Source organism: Andrographis paniculata, unplaced genomic scaffold, assembly GCF_009805555.1.
Source record: "Andrographis paniculata isolate CXL003 unplaced genomic scaffold, ASM980555v1 Contig46END, whole genome shotgun sequence".
Classification (NCBI taxonomy): Eukaryota; Viridiplantae; Streptophyta; class Magnoliopsida; order Lamiales; family Acanthaceae; genus Andrographis; species Andrographis paniculata.
Window position 1 is genome coordinate 3,721,026 of NW_026137580.1, and position 17,839 is coordinate 3,738,864.

General features: G+C 34.3%; 1 protein-coding gene across 1 annotated transcript; it reads right to left on the bottom strand.

Annotated features, from left to right (window-relative positions):
* Window positions 1-16,592: 16,592 nt before the first annotated feature.
* Window positions 16,593-17,274, bottom strand: LOC127252411 (uncharacterized). Its single transcript, XM_051276562.1, has 2 exons — window positions 17,232-17,274; window positions 16,593-17,113 (listed from the first exon to the last, which is right to left on the bottom strand). The coding sequence occupies exons 1-2, from the start codon at window positions 17,272-17,274 to the stop codon at window positions 16,593-16,595; spliced, it is 564 nt and encodes a 187-aa protein (XP_051132519.1).
* Between the last annotated feature and the right edge of the window lie 565 nt (window positions 17,275-17,839).

Genomic DNA, 17,839 nt, shown 5'->3' on the forward strand with positions numbered 1-17,839 from the left:
AGCGGACACAAACTGAGATAGATGTTGCACTGCATAAGAGATGTCTGGTCGTGTCATTCCCAAATATAAAAGTTTCCCAATTAAACTCTTGTATTTGATTCCAGAAGGTAATGGTGTTCCAGAGGTGTTGTCAAGCTTTATTCCAGCAAGAAGGGGAGTTCTTACAGTAGCTGATGCATTCACAGGAAAGAATGATAGTATATCATTAATGTACCTTTGCTGAGAGAGAAATGTACCGGATTCTGTCTTGCAAAGTTCAATCCCCAGAAAGTATGTCGCTGAACCAAGATCCTTAACAGTGAATTTTTTATGTAATGCATCCTTGAGAGAGATAATAGCATCCAAGGAGTCTCCAGTTATTAGAACATCATCAACATAGACTAGAAGTGCAATAAATGTATTGTTGTTTTTCCTCACAAATAAGCTGTAATCATGTGGTGATTGTGTAAAACCAAGCGAGATAACAAATTTTGTGAACTCCAAATTCCACTGTCTACTAGCTTGTTTGAGCCCGTATAAACTCTTCTGCAACTTGCATACAGAACCAGGAGGAGCCTTAGAATATCCCATAGGAGGATACATGTAAATTGTTTCATCAAGAAATCCATGTAAGAAAGCATTATTAACATCTATATGATGCAAGGGCCAACATTTCGCAGTGGATAGAGCAATAAGTGTTCTGACAGTTGCAAGTTTAGCAACAGGACTGAAAGTGTGCTTGTAATCAACTCCTAAGGTTTGATTAAAACCCTTTATAACAAGCCTGGCCTTGGCCCGATCAACTGTTACATCAAGCTTGTATTTGAATTTATATACCCACTTCGAATGCAATGCTTTGTGGCCAGTAGGTAATGAGGAGAAAGTCCAGGTCTGGTTTCTGTCCAGAGCATCCAGCTCATTTTTCATGGCTTCAAGCCAAATAGGATCATTTTTAGCCTCAAGGAAGGTAGCGGGTTCTTTTGTGGTGGATATATTGGAGACAAAGGCTTGGTAGGCTGAAGGGAACTTGAGTGAAGATGATGAAATAAGAGGGAAAGTATGACAGAAATTGGCACTTGGGAGAATAAAATCAGAGAACCGTGTGGGCAAGGTTCTGGTTCTTTGGGACTTTCTGAGAGGGAGTGGATTAGATCTGGGAGCTGGAGTAATATCAGTGTTTGTGGAAGCAGTAGTAGGTGGACTAGGAACTTGGTTAGACACAGAATAGTGCTCAACAGGTGCTAGACCAATGTTTATGAGATTTTCAAACTCAGGTGTCGGATCAGAAGTATTGATTTGTGAATAAGACTGTTTTTCAATGAATGGCAGAATATTTTCATAGAAAATGACATCCCTGCTGATGAATTTGTCATTGGTTTCAAGGTCATATAAAATATAACCTTTTGAGGTAGAAAAATACCCAATCAGCACACATTTTCTACCTCTATGAGCAAATTTATCTTTCCTAGGAAGCAAGGCTGCATAGCATACACATCCAATAGTTTTAAGATGATCAATAGAAGGTGTGTGGCCAAAAAGTGCTTGATAAGGGGATTTCCAGTTAATGATAGACATTGGCATTCTGTTAATCAGTGTCTAACAAATGTCTATGTTTTCTTTCAACTATACCATTCTGTTGGGGGTGTAAGGAACAGACCTTTAGTGAACAATTCCAGAATAATGAAAGAGGGATTTGCAGTTAGTGTTGATGAATTCAGACCCATTGTCTGTTCTGACAAATTTTGGAGTAGTTTGAAAATGGTTTTTTTATGTAGGATAGAAAATGGGAAATGATAGAAGGTACCTGGGATTTGTATTGAATGAGGTATGTCCAAGTGCACCTAGTTGCATCATCAACTATGGTGAGGAAAAGAGATGTTCCATCTGAAGTGGGAGTGTATAGGGTCCCCACAAATCAAAATGTAACAACTCAAAGGCTGAATTAGAGTGAGAGCTACTCTTGGGGAATGGTAATCTGTGGAACTTTGCAAGGGAACAGGTTTCACAGTGCCAATATTTAAAATCATTGTCAGAACAATGGAATATGTGTTTTAGCTTGGAAAAAGAAGCATGGCCAAGTCTGTTGTGCAAAATATGCAAAGAATCACGTTGACCAGAGAACTTAACAACATTATTTCCAACAGAGCTGCTAGAGTTATCAACATTGCAAACATCAACAATATTTGAAAGGTCACTATTGAAAGCAGTATCAATATCAACAATATTTAACGCGGTACTAACAAGAATTTCAGCTTTATACTTGTATAGCCCATGAATAGTTGGCCCTCCAAGAATGATTTGGCTAGTGGAAGGGTCTTGTAAAGACCAACCATTAGAAGAGAAATTAGCAACAAACTTTTGTGAAATAGCGACCTTTCCAATAGACAGAAGGTTGAATTTAAAATCAGGCACATACAACACATGGTATAAGCTGAAGGAAGAAGTTAACTGCACTCTGCCAACAATGTTGACAGATTTAATTGTTCCATCGGGTAAAGTAACTAGAATTAGTTTCTTTAGATTTCTAGTTTTGGTTAAGAGGTTAAGGTGAGGAGTCATATGTTCAGGGGCCCCAGTGTCAATGATCCAATCATTTAGACTATTTTCTTCAGAATTCAAACAAGTCAGAGCGAGGGCAGGATTATAGCTACCTGCAAAGTTTACTGAGGCATTGTCTTCTTGTTTGCTGCCACCATCACTTCCATTTCTGGACTGAAGTAGTTTGATCAGCTCATGAGAAACATCAGTTATGGCATTAGCATTTGTCCTTGCAATATCAGACTCCAATTCTATAACTGGTTAGCTTATTGAGCAGTAGCTTTAGAGTTGATCCCCTTCTTCTTACCCTTATACCAATCAGGGTATCCAATTCTCTCAAAACATTGGTCGTAGGTATGACCTTCACTCTTACAGTGTTTACAGAACTTCCTTGTAGTGTCCTTGTTTTTGACAAATATGGATTTATTAAATCCAGAGGATTGTCCCCCATTACCTTGATTAGCGAAGAAAGCAACAGATTCAACTCCTTGTCCTGTTATTTGCTTCTGTTTTTCAACTTGTTGAACAACATAATATGCTCTGTCTATGTTTGGTAAAGGATCTGCAGTAAGGAGTTGCCCTCTCACATTGTCAAATTCATCATTCAATTTCATTAAAAATTGAATTAGCTTAGTAGTTTCTTGTCTTGTCTTCAATTTTTCAGTCAAGTCACAAGTGCATTTTCCACAGCTACAAATAGGATAGGCATGTACGTTATCTAACTCTTCCCAACATCTCTCAAGTTTGGTAAAAAAGGTGGCCACAGAAGAAGTTCCTTGTTCAATCTGATGTATTTCCCTTTCCAAATGATAAATCTGTGAAGCATTACTATGACCAAATCTTTTATTCAATTGATTCCATAATAAGTGAGATGATCTAGCGTAAATGAAAGCAGCTTTCAATTCTGGAGATAAGGAATTAAGAATCCAACCTTTTACGGTATAATCTGCCCTAATCCACCGATGATAATCTGTGGAGGTCTCAGCAGGTTCGCTGATGCTTCCATCGATGAATCCAAGTTTCATCTTGGCACCTAAGGCCATTTTGACCTGCATCTTCCAGGTGAGAACATTTTTTCCCCCAAAGGTTGGATTCGTAAGACTCAGGCCTGGATGTTCTGAGCTTGAGACGTATAGCGGATCATTGTGCAGATCCACCAATGACATAACCGAACCAGCGCTTCCACCCTCTGTAATGCTATTTCTGTTGTTCCCAGTACATCTGGAGTTGTCACCATTGTTTTCCATCAGATTTCCAATTGCGTTTCGAAATCGTGCTCTGATACCATATAGAAACAGAACGAGGGAAAAACTGTATTTCTTTATGCACCAAATAATGGAAGAATCACAAAACGTCAATGGAAGTGAAGAGAAGAAAAATTATAAACTGATCTGCAACTAACTCTACTTATAAGTGGTTTTTCTATCTATAAAACGGGTTTCTAAATAATATAAAATGTATAATGTTTCTTTATTTGATAAAACATGTTTCTCTGTGTTCTTCGCATATACACTCGCAGGGTCAGTCAGAATATATTGGAAAAATAAACCAGACAGATTTTAGCCAAGGTAAGGAGTTTCAATTTACAAATAAGTATTTGGTATAATGTAATGAACATATTAATAATATAATACTATAATAATATCGTTAATAATATCGAGAGTAGCTTGAAACAAGTGGAAGAACTTTGCACTAAAAATAATATCGTTAATAATAATAATATATACAATACTATAATATAATATAAAAATAATTAATTTATATAACATATTTTAATAAAAATTAGAAAATATAATTATATTGTTATTTTTAATTTTAATTTATATGTTATACTTGAATTAAAATCTAAAATTATAATTGAGATACCAAATTTAAATAGGACTATATAAATTTTTTTAATTATACTAAAATTATTAAATATAAGTTATAAAATTTTAAAATAAATTTTCATTACAAATAATTTAATATTAAATTGTAATTTTATCTTTAACTATATATTATCCCTAATTAATATTTTAAAATATAAATAATCAAATTTAAAAATTATATTTTTTATACTATAATTTAAAATCTTTAAATATAATTAATAAAATTTAAAAATACATTATAATAGTTTTATAAAAAAATACAATTATATTAACTGCTTGTTTTTTTTGAGTAACTTTAACTGTGTAAAATTATTTTCAACTTCGTTACATCCAAACAAAAAAAAATGAATTGCTTCTACTTTTGGAGTCTGTTTCTACTTCTGCTTATTTTTTTAAGTTAATTCAGACGGCCATTTAATCGGTCTTCTTAGACCGTTGGCTGAAATTGTTGAGGGACTGATTGTCAGAGAAGATGAAGAAGGTCAGGACGTCGCCAAAGATGAAAAAGGTCAGGATTGATGTTTTAAATCGAGAAAGCAATCCTGGTGGAAAACGACGACATATCGGAGAATATGATCGGACGATTGTAGATGACGGAGCCAACGCATGAGGAAGGGACATCGACGTTGTGGGTGAGAATGAAATTATGATTAGACGAGGAATGCATGTGAGGAGGAAGATGAGAAGGTCAATTCATGGCAGCGATGGAAGTGGGAAGTGGGAAGAAGAAGAGATTGATTTGAAGATTTGTGGGTTTCGGCCAATTTTCAGTGATAGATGCCATCGGGCATCGTTCATTTATCATAGAGGATCAAGCAGGCCATCCGGTGATATATGCAATCGGACGTCTAAATCTTTCCTTTTAGAACATTGGTGATGTGGCATTATTTTGTCAAAAAGAAAAGAATTTTTAAAATTTTTTGGATTGATATGCAGAGCAATCCAATATTTTTTTTTTTGAAAAACTTTTTAAATTATTTTTTTATTTTTTATATAATAAAAAAATTATTTCTCTACAAAATAATATATATATTTTGATATATATGTGTTAGATATTTTAAATATTCAGTTTTAGATATAATAGATTTATATGTAGATTTGATCTTATTTATAGATTAGATTACTTAGATATAGTCTATCAACCTGCGTTTCTCCGGATATATTCAACCTGGATTGTACCCGGAGGTCCTGTGATTCTGAAATCATGCTATCTACCATTTGTCTGTTGTCTGCGTCCAATTTGTTTGTTGTCTGCATGCGATCTGAAACCCGTCTGCGATTTGTGCGTCCAATTTGAAATCTATCTGCTATTTGTTTGTTGCATGCATGCGATCTGAAACACGTTTGCGATTTGTCATCTGTCCGCTGCTTGTGGCTGCTTGTCTGTTGCCTGCGTGCGAAGTCATCTCGTTTTCGGCTTGTTTTCAGCTCCGGTGGAGTTCTGTCGTTTTTTGCTCCGGTGGAGTCATCTCGTTTTCGGCTCCGGTGGAGTTATGTCGTTTTCTGCTCCGGTTGAGTCATCTCGTTTTCGGCTCCGGTGGAGTCATGTCGTTTTTTGCTCCGGTGGAGTCAGCTAATTTTCGGCTCCGGTGGAGTCCTGTCGTTTTCGGCTCCGGTGGAGTCATCTCGTTTTCGGCTCCGGTGGAGTCATGTTGTTTTCAGCTCCGGTGGAGTCCTATCGTTATTTGCTCCGGTGGAGTCCTGTCGTTTTTTGCTCCGGTGGAGAGTCATCTCGTTTTTTACTCCGGTGGAGAGTCATCTCATTTTTTGCTCCGGTGGATGGAGAGTCAACTGCTAATTTTATTTATGTTTTCTTTTTGCGTTTATATTCAAATTTCTCGTCAAACTCAAGTTGATTTCTGTCATACCACTTGAGTTTGAGGGGGATGTTGAAATATTTTCGATCTTCATTTTTAGATTTAGTAGATTTATATCTAGATTTGATCTTATTCATAGATTAGATTACTTAGATTTGAGTCTATCGAGTCTGTTTTATATTGCCTATATATAAGCTCCTTATTTTGATGATTAAGAAGACAATCTCATTATTTTTTCCCCAATATTTCTAACAATATAAAAGTTCTAAAAGCAGTCAAAAAAAAATTTGGTCGAAAATACAGCCCAACTTATAAATGACAGATTTGTAAGGGTGTGTTTGTTTGGGGGTTTGGATTTTGAATTGGGATTTGAATAGTAAAAATTTTGAATTTGAATAGTTGTATGATGTGATATAAATAGATGTTGATGTGATGTTTTGAATGTAAAATTGATTTTTAGTATAATATAAAAAATAAAAAATAGGTGTTTGATTTGATATTTTTGGAGGAAAAAATAAAATAAATAGTGGAAATCTAATCCAATTCCCCAAACAAATAGACTCTAAGAAGATGTGTACATTTTTGTATCACCAAAACCAGTAGACCCATGCAATTACAAACAGTGCAGGATAGAATAGGCCATAAAAACTATATGTTTAAATTTAGATATATATATATCATTGAAAATGGATGTATTTTAGTAATTTTATATAAATAATATGATATTTTGTTATTGTTGTGGGATTCTAAAAATATAGCTATTATAAATGTAGGGCTTGGATAACAAAATGTGGATTATTAGTGAATGGAAAGAGTATTTCAGTTTTTTTTATTATTTAAATTGAAATTTTCAATTTTATTTTTTATATTTTAAAAATACGTCAAAACAGGCCTAAGCAACATCAAAGGTGGAGTTTGTTTCGAAGTTAAAAAAAAGGTTTATTTCTTTAACAAAAAAATTTTATATTATCTACACAATTTTTTATACCTCAAATTAAAAAAATTTCTTAAAAAAAAAACACAAAACAAAGATTTTGCAATTGAATGGTAGAATGACTCCTTTGGTTTGTGTTTCTTGTTCTAATTGACCCATCATGACGTTTAAATTGATGAATAGTGGTATCTTTCTAATTCTAATGTAATATAAATTTATGAGAATTCTGAATTTATTTCAACTACTTATCAATTTTATTTGCAATCCAATGGTGATTTTAATGGAGTGGTTTGGATATTTTTTTAAAATAATTCAATGATATTTGATTAAGAAAAAATTAATTATTTTAATTACTTTATATATATTCGTGAAGTCAATCCTAATTAAAATAGAAATATTTACAAATAATTAATTTTCTAAATCGTACACATTTAAAATATAATGATGTATACGGTTATCACAGATGATGTCTTTACAATATTATTATGATGTTTTATCACGAAATACATTTCATATATATAGTTTACTGAAATGATATTTTCATAAATACATTATGATATATCTTTTTAACCCACGGATTATTTATTATAAATAAAATAACAATTAATTATATAATTCTTTAACCCTCCTCAGCCCCAATCTATTTACCAACTCTAATTTTACCACGCAGAGACTCATTTTCTCCTCCTATCACCCTGCCTTTGTCGACCATGCATCCTGCGACCATTGACAATGACATCTCTAGTCGCACCCGCCGCTGTTAAACACGCTAGCCGCTTATGTCCTCGATTCCTCTTATATTTACACCTCCATAGGTGAAGACCACCATCGCCGACATCACTGGCCGTGCGCAACGCCATTGACGACTGCCGCCGATGACATCTCTGGCTGCGCCAGCCATCATCAAACATGTTTGTTGCCTCCGCACTTGATTTCCCTGTTGTGCGAGGTAGGGGGAGGGCGAGAGGTAGAGCTGGTTGACGATAAATAAGTTTGGTGACTATGTTATCAAAATGCGTAAATTTTTTATGGTGATCGTGCGTAAATGTGCATTTTAGATTAGTCTCTTTTAGAGAAAAAAAATATTTACATAATTATTCCTAAAAAAATTGTTGGTCTTCGGACACGTACGATGTATATTCGGGACATATATGTTGTAATTTATTATAGACTGATGATACTAAACCTTATTATGTATGCTTTTATTTCATATTATGATTTCTATTTATGATTTATATATTGCATATTTATGAAATGTTAATCAGGTTTAAATGATGGATTATGTTAGGTATATTTGTCGCCATATGTTCGTAAGTATGATATATAACTTCACTAGACACGATATATACATCAGATATAAACAATGTAAGTTGTATATAAGGATGACGCACGTATAGTTATGATAAATTTCAGTTTATGATTCCTATGTATGATTTATATATTTGTATATTGCATAGTTATGATGTATTATTAGGTTTAAATAATGGACTATGTTAGATATATTTTTTACCATTATGTTTATATATATGATGGAGCGGCAACATCCTCTAAACATGTTCGTTTATTATTTGGGTCAACTATATTGCCTTTTTGTACTCCTTTTTATTGCGGCAATAGTGAATATATTGCACATTATGGTGATCACTTTTTATCTTTTTTGCATTTGTTTTCTTACGGCAAATCTTCATCTATTCGCATATCTACAATATGACTTGTATGCATCGTCGGAGCTTGAAAAATATGAATTGCTCCAATAGTCGTCATCTGAAGAATCAAGTGATAAATACCGGTATAAAATATATTATTTATTTTAATATAATATGGTTTCTGGAATATACTATAATGATGTCGCTCCAGCGCGAATATTGAGTAACTAAATTACTTGTCTTCCTTTTTTTAGTCATTAAAAGAATGAAAAGAAAAAAATAATAGATATGATTTAATTTGAAGACTGTTTCAACTCTTCATAATTTTAGAGGTTGACTATAATTTTAAGGACAAATTAGTATAATTCAACAATTTTAAATTTGGATAAGGTATGATGTTCATTACCTTATCGATTTCAAAACTGATTATTTTAAAGTGAATATTTACATTTTTTTTTTTCAAAAAAAGTTAAGATCTAAAATTGTTCCAAGAAAATAATGGAAACCACAACTATTGGGTTCGACAATTCGGATAAATTTAATGTATCGCATTGTACTATTGAAAGTCTACAATTCATCGACCGTTTCGGCCCTTAATTCAATAATTTCTATGTGCAACTATTGATATATTGAATTTATAATATTATTATGACGCATACATCTTTAACATATTATCTTCAGAAGATAGAGATATAATGTAATAAATATTTATCAGTATATTACTTTCACGAAAGATAAAAATAGAAAAAATTTAATGTATTCCACACTTCCTAAAATATTATTTTCGTCAACAACATACTGCAACTCACCGAATGCGCATCATTTTGTTCTATCTTATTCTACACTTTGAGCGACAAACATCTATTTATATTTGTGTTCTCTTGATTTATGCTGAAATTAATAATTGTTTTATTTATTATATGAATCAAATTACATATTTATCCCTTCATGTAATCTCGAAAATTGATCAATATTTTCATCCGATAACTGAAATTTTGTTCAAAATCCTCCCGAATTAAAAGTCAAGAGGATACCCGGCCCGCTAAATTGATATGAATGCAATGGTGCTTAAATGGATATTACATATAAATTAATATATTTTAATCAAAACAAATTAAAAGTATGTGTTTGTTGTAAATATTAATATTATAGGAATAACAAATAGGAATATTAATTATCTCTACTGTTAATCACTATTTTGTATATAAATATATATATATTAATGTATTATAATATATGTATGATATTGTATATATGTATTTAAGTGTGTGTATATATATATATATGAATATATGTAGGTATGCTAGGTGTTGATATATATATATATGTATATGTATATTGTAATATTAATAAAAGAAGTAATGATGGAGAGATGCAGGAGAGAAGGATAAAGTAAATGTTAAGGCGTGTCTTTCATTTATGGTATCAACACACATATATATATAGGAGATTTACACCGCAGGAAAGAAGGATAAAGTAAATGTTAAGGCGTGTCTTTCATTTATGGTATCAACACACATATATATATAGGAGATTTACACCGCCTAATTGCTTGGATGAGATTCAGCCATTAATTAGGCAAATGATAGTGATGTACGTAGCATCCACACAGTATACTACGTAATATATATGTATACTTTACGTGTATGTATTGTGCAACACTCCCCTTTGGATGCTTTTATATAGAGAATATGCCTCGTTAAAACCTTACTATGAAAAAAAAAACCCTGTGGGAAAAAATCTTAGTGAAGGGAAAAGAGTACATCATTCTTATATTAATTTGTTCCCCCTGATTTGGACTTTACTTGAGATCTTTAAGCCGAGGCATTCCGATTCCTTTCACCAATTTGTTGAATGTTGCTGTCGGTAGAGCTTTGGTTAATAAATTTGCAAAATTATCAGATGATCGGATTTGTTGCACATCAATTGCACCATTCTTTTGCAAGTCATGGGTAAAGAAAATTTTTGGTGAAATATGTTTTGTCCTATCTCATTTAATATATCCGTCCTTTAATTGAGCAATGCAAGCTGCATTGTCTTCGTATATAGTTGTTGGGGGATTTTCACTTTCCGATATTAACCCACAATTCTTTCGAATGTGATGGATCATTGACCTCAACCAAACACATTCTCGACTACCTTCATGAATAGCCAATACTTCGGCATGATTTGATGATGTGGCAGTTATTGTCTGTTTCGTGGATCTCCATGAGATCACAGTATCGCCACATGTAAATATATAGCCAGTTTGCGATTTTGTTTTATGCGGGTCAGACAAGTACCCAACATCGGCATAGCCTAATAAATCGTGTCGAGAATTATTCAGATATAATAGGCCGAGATCACTCGTCCCTTAAAGATAGCGTAAAACGTGCTTAACCCCATTCCAATGTCGTTTAGTAGGAGATGAACTGAATCTAGCCAATAGATTTACTGCAAATGCAATATTTGGCCTTGTGCTATTTGCTAGGTACATGAGTGCACCTATTGCACTAAGATATGGTACTTTGGGACCAAGTATCTCTTCATCATCTTCTTTAGGTCTAAATAGATCCTTGTTAGGATCAAGTGACCTAACAACCATTGGGGTACTCAATGAATGTGCTTTATCTATATAAAATCGCTTTAATATCTTATGGGTATAAGCGGTTTGGTGGATGAATATTCCATTATCCACATATTCAATTTACAGACCAAGACAGAACTTTGTTTTTCCAAAGTCTGTGATCTCAAATTTCCTTTTCAGATATTCCACGGCTGATTGGAGCTCTTCAGGAGTCCCAATAATATTGAGATCATCAACATACACTACAATGATCACGAACTGTGACCCATTTTTCTTTATGAAAACACATGGACATATTGGGTCGTTCGTGTAACCTTCTTTGGTTAAACACTCAGTGAGGCGGTTATACCACATGCGTCCAGACTGTTTAAGTCCATACAGAGACTTTTGTATTTTGATGGAGTAACATTCTCTGGGATTTAATTTGCATGCTTCAGGCATGTCATATCTTTAAGGGATTTTCATATAAATATCATTCTTCAGTGAGCCATACAGATAAGCAGTGACTACGTCCATAAGGCGCATATCAAGTTTTTTGTGCACTGCTAGGCTTACTAGGTATCTGAATGTGATACTGTAATGTGACCTCGATTTCGGAGTGTATAAAATAATATTATTATAGCAAATAAATATTTTTATAATATATTGGGATAAAAAAAAATTAATATTTTGGAATAAATTTTATTTCTATTTTATTTATTGATTATGATTGAAAAGACTGTTAAACGAATAAATATCGATAAGGATAAATATAAAATATAATATATAATAATTTAATATAATAATATAATAATGATTATAATGACGATAAGGATGATAATAATAATAACGTTACTAATAATAATAACGTTACTAATAATAATAATAATGATAATGTTTAATAATAATATAAATATGTATATATATATATATGTAAAAGCAAAGCATATAAAACACATTGAAGACGCAGAAGCAGAACGCAAAGCAGGAAGAAAGAAGAAAAAAAAAGATTTAGTTATCCGATTTTGATTCTGATTTCGGCATTGTATTCCTTGTTATACGTAGAATTTAATTATCGATTTTAATATGAATTTTGATATTGGGATATTAAATTAGAAATTCTTCAAAAATATCATAACTGACTATTTGGCTATTTAATCGACGAATTTCTTTAGCTAATAGCCTATTCGTAGTCCTACCATTATATCCTGAAAATTTCGTATCGTCCGTACTGCACCTGTCTGTTTATTCATACCTTTAAGTATTTTTATTTAATAATCGGGCGATATAAATATTATGAGGTATAAGAGTTTTATAACTAGAATATCATATTCTACTAAATATAAAAGTTTGAAACTCGACGAGTTAATTATAAAAATTAGCTTTTGAATAAGCAAGTAGCTCATATGAATAAGCATATAACTCAGCTGATTTGAGTAAATAATGGGGCAGGTGTACGTTGGAGAAGATTTAGGTGAGATTACAAAAGTTAGGAAGTGTCGATAAGAGGTAAGCAGTAAGGAATTAAATCTAATTTTAAGAAATTAGGTATGCATGTTGCATGTGATTCTGATTAATATGTTAATGTGATATTATGTGAATCATTTTGTCAGTGCATGCATATATTTATATATATGTGTGCGTATGCATGTGGGAGACTTCACGGTTCATGATATTTGATATATGTATTTGATCGCGTATGTGAATTTATGAAAATGAGGATAGGTAAGCTGTCTCACCAGTCTTTTTCGGTAAATTCACTTATTTGACATGATGCACACATATTGCACGGTTTATCGGATATGTTTTATGGATCTATCGTCTAGTCGCTGTGTGCGATAGTTCTAGGCGATGGCATCATCTGGGGTTAGGATATTCAACCCCGATGTACCGTAACACTTTGGCGATAGTGGACGATAGTAGTCGGACAACTGGGTGACTTAGTCGCATGGTCATTCAGGGATTATACCCATGGTAGTTGAGACGTATTTGGTCTAATCAATCGTGTTCGGTATTGTTCCACTCATTGGACTGATCACTGGTGAGGTCTACCGGTAGTTTAGGATCATATGTCAAACTCCAAACGTGATCCCGTTAGGGCGCGTGAGGAGGAGTAGAGTTTCCGGGTTTCCCTTGGGTGATTCCAGGTTGCACGGATTCTACTACATTACACGGGATAGGGTTAGTCAATGGGGGTCCTATCTTCGCTATCACAGACTATGGGGCGTCTTGTGGTTAATGGCGACAACATTCGGCTATCCATGTATTCATTGCGGGAGTCGTATGGTGGGTATATGGAAGTGACCAGATGACCGTTACATTGTTATGGGTTTATCAGGTCCTTCCTTGAGCCGAAGATTTTCCGGCTATTTATTGATGATGGTCTAGTGAGCTTGTTAGTACAGGGCCAAGGTTATTCCGACTGCTCACTTAGACAGGTGCAGTGAGTCTATTATTATTGAGCCGAGGTTATTCCGACTGCTCACTTCGGCGGATGTATATATATTTGTGCATGTGCATTGTTGTCGAGTTTGATATCTTTGTTGCATTATTTCACTATTGGTATGACATGACATATATTTTATGATTGACGACAATTAGACTTTATTTTAAAAAGGTATTAAATGACATATTTCACGTTAGTTCTTAAAATGGATTTAATTCTAGACTGCTTTTAAAAAAATATTTGTTTCAGGTATGTATGGCACATCCGAGACAGGGGACGTCTCGGGATACAGAAAGACGGGCTGAGTGAGTGAACTTACATATATTGAATTATATGTAAATTTTTAGCCGGAAAAACCTCTTGTTTAGGAGTGTGTTTTGTAAATATTCATAAATCAGATTTTGTTATATAATAATGCGCTTTATGGTTAATTTTAGCATTAACACTGTATTGTGGGGCCCGAAGTAGGAGATGCCGACCTCATGATGCAGTGTGGCGGTAGCATTTCCAGTATGAGCCAACTGGGGGTGTTACAGATACCATCCATAACTGGAGAATATGTTTCATCATAATCAATCCCAGGTCTTTGTGAGAATCTTTGGGCTACAAGTCTCCCTTTGTATCAGACAATTTTATTGTCCTCATTTCTCTTTCTTACAAATGCCCATTTGCACCCAACTGGCTTAACACCTTCCGGTGTTGGAAATATAGGTCCAAAGACATTTCTTTTGGCCAGTGAGTCTAATTCAGACTGGATCGCATCTTTTCATTTTGGCCAATCGTTTCTTTTCCGACATTCATCAACTGATGTTGGCTCGGGATCCTCTTCATTTTCCATTATATCGAGTGCCACGTTATATGCAAATGCATTATCAATTATTGTTTCATTTCGGTTCCAACTCTTATTTGTAGTGGTAAAGTTAATTGAATTTTCAATAACTTCATTTTCTTTTGAGGTAGGCTCTTCAGGAGCATTCTCTTCAAGTATTTGTTCTATATCACTACAAATTGTTTGAGGGATTGAATCATTGTTCAATATCCTTTTCTTTCGGGGATTTTTATCCTTGGAACCTACAGATCTGCCACGCTTCAGGCGCACAAAGGATTCATTGGCACTTATTATTTGTCCTTCTGGGACATTTAGTTTTGCCCGTGCATTTGCTGCAGGAATATACGACTTTGTGACTCTGCTGGAGTCATTAAATGCATCCGGTAATTGATTTGAAATTTGTTGCAAGTGTATAATTCTTTGTACTTCTAATTCACACTGCTGTGAACGAGGATCTAGGAAATTCATAGGTATTTTCCAAGAAATTTCATTTTTCAGTTGATTTTGTTCTCCCCCTAATGTTGGAAATTTGTTTCGTCAAAATGACAGTCTGCGAATCACGCAGTAAACAGATCACCCGTCATTGGTTCGAGGTATTTAATTATCGACAGTGATTCATATCCGACATAAATTCCCAAATGGTGTTGGGGCCCCATTTTTGTACGCTGAGGTGGTGCAATCAGCACGTAAACTGCGCATCCAAAAATCCTCAGATGAGATATATTGGGCTCTTTTCCAAACACTAATTGTGTTGGGGAGTATTTCTGATAGCTTGTCGGTCTTATTCGCACAAGTTCTTCTGCATGTAATATTGCATGTCCCCAGACAGAAACGGGGAGTTTGGATTTCATCAGTAATGGTCTGGAAATTAATTGCAATATCTTGATAAAGGATTCTGCCAGACCATTTTGGGTGTGAACATAAGGAACGGGATGTTCCACAGTTATCCCCAAAGTCATGCAATAATCGTCGAATGCTTGTGACGAATATTCACTAGCATTATCGAGACAAATTTTCTTTATTGGATAATCAGGAATTTGTGTTCGCAATTAATTATCTGTGCAAGTAATATTACAAACGCTATATTACGCGTAGATAGCAAGCAGACGTGTGACCACCTTGTTGATGCATCAATGAGCACCATAAAATATTTAAATGGCCCACATGGTGGATCTACAGGTCCACATATATCACCCTAGATTCTTTCCAAGAACATAGGGGATTCAGTCCCAACTTTGGTTAGTGACGGCCTGATTATCAATTTGCCCTGTGAGCATGCAGCATACGCGAATTCATTTGAATTCAAGATCTTTCGATCTTTCAGTGAATGGCAAATGGAGTTTTCAATTATTTGCCTCATTATGGTATTTCCAAGATGCCCGAGACGGTCGTGCCAAAGCAAAATTTTATTTGATTGTGTAGACTTCAAGTCTACTGCATATGTTTCAATGGCACTTATTTTGGCATAATACAAGCCGGAGGACAATGAGGGCAATTTTGCAATCGCACACTTATTTCCATTGATGATCTTTGTAATCACCAAATATTCATTATTTGCCTTGTTAATGGTTTCAATATGATATCCATTTCTACGAATATCAGTGAAACTCAGCAAATTTCTTCGAGCTTTACTCGAGAACAGTGCATTTTGTATTTCAAGTCTGATTCCTTCGGGGAAACAGATAAGGGCTCTTCCAGAGCCTTCAATTGTTGCACTGCCACTTATTGTGCTGAATTTTGAATTTCCCAACTTTAGGTGGGAGAAATACCTTTTGTGTTTCAATATTGTGTGCATAGTTGCACTATCAATTAAGCAAATATTGTCCTATTTATAATGTGTATTTTGACACATGGCATCCATATTCTTTTCAGAATAAAACAAACAAAAAGACAATATATTAATATAGCCGATGGAATACTAAATGATACAAAAAGGTTGGGGATTACAAAAGTATAGGGGTAAAAAGTAATAAAACAGTAAATTACATAATCACTTGGCACCTTCAGTGTGCTCAAGGAAGTCTGTTGTATTCAAATGCATAAGGTCGCTATTCAGGACATCATCATATGTGTCATCACTATTCTGTTCAGCGAGATTCACATCAGCAGACGTGTTTTTCAGGACATCATCATATGTGTCGTCATTGTTCTGTTCAGAGAGATTTACGTCAGCAGACATGTTTTTCCCTTTCAGCGAGGCCTGGTACAAATTAGCCAAGTGCTTAGATGTCCTGCAGAAGCGCGACCAGTGTCCCTTTGTACCACACCTGTGACACTTATCTTCATAATTTCTTTTCTGCTCTTCATTTTGCCACTTTAGGGGCTTATATGGTCTTTTGCCATTATTTCGACGAGGCTGGGGACGGTCGCGTCTTTGGCCTTTGCCATCTCTCCGGCCTTTGTTGTTTTTGCGGCCTGGATTAGCAGACTGTACCCCATTCGCTTTAGGGAATGGGCTGGAACCTGTTGGCCTGGATGCATGATGTTTCAATAACAGTTCATTATTTTGCTCTGCCAATAGAAGACAGACAATGAGATCAGAATATGTTCTAAAGCCTCTCTCGATATTGCTGTTGTAAAATCACATTCGAGGCATGGAATATGGAGAATGTTTTCTCCATCATGTCACCATCAGTAATATTCTCGCCGCATAAGTTCAACTGTGAAGTCATCCTGAACATGGCGGAATTATATTCGGTGACAGATTTGAAGTCTTGCAACCTCAAATTATGTCAATTGCTGCGTGCTTTTGGCAGTACGATTAACTTCAGGTGATCGTATCTTTCTTTCAATTTATTCCACAAGTCAAGAGGATTCTTGACTGTGAGATATTCTATTTTCAATCATTCATCGATATGATGTTGGAGGAATATCATTGTCTTTGCTCGGCTCTGATTGGTGGCATTGTTGCCTCGCACAATCGTTTCACGCAGGCCCATCGATTCCAGATGCATTTCAGCATCCATAGCCCACGATAGATAATGTTTGCCAGAAATGACAAGTGGGACAAATTCTTGTTTTGCAATGTTAGTAGCCATAATAATATTGAAATATACTTACCGTGCCGAAAAAGCTGATCGTGCTGATAACGTGTTGTAAATATTAATATTATAGGAATAACAAATAGGAATATTAATTATTCCTACTGTTAATCACTATTTTGTATATATATATATATTAATGTATTATAAAATATGTATGATATTGTATATATGTACTCAAGTGTATATATATGAA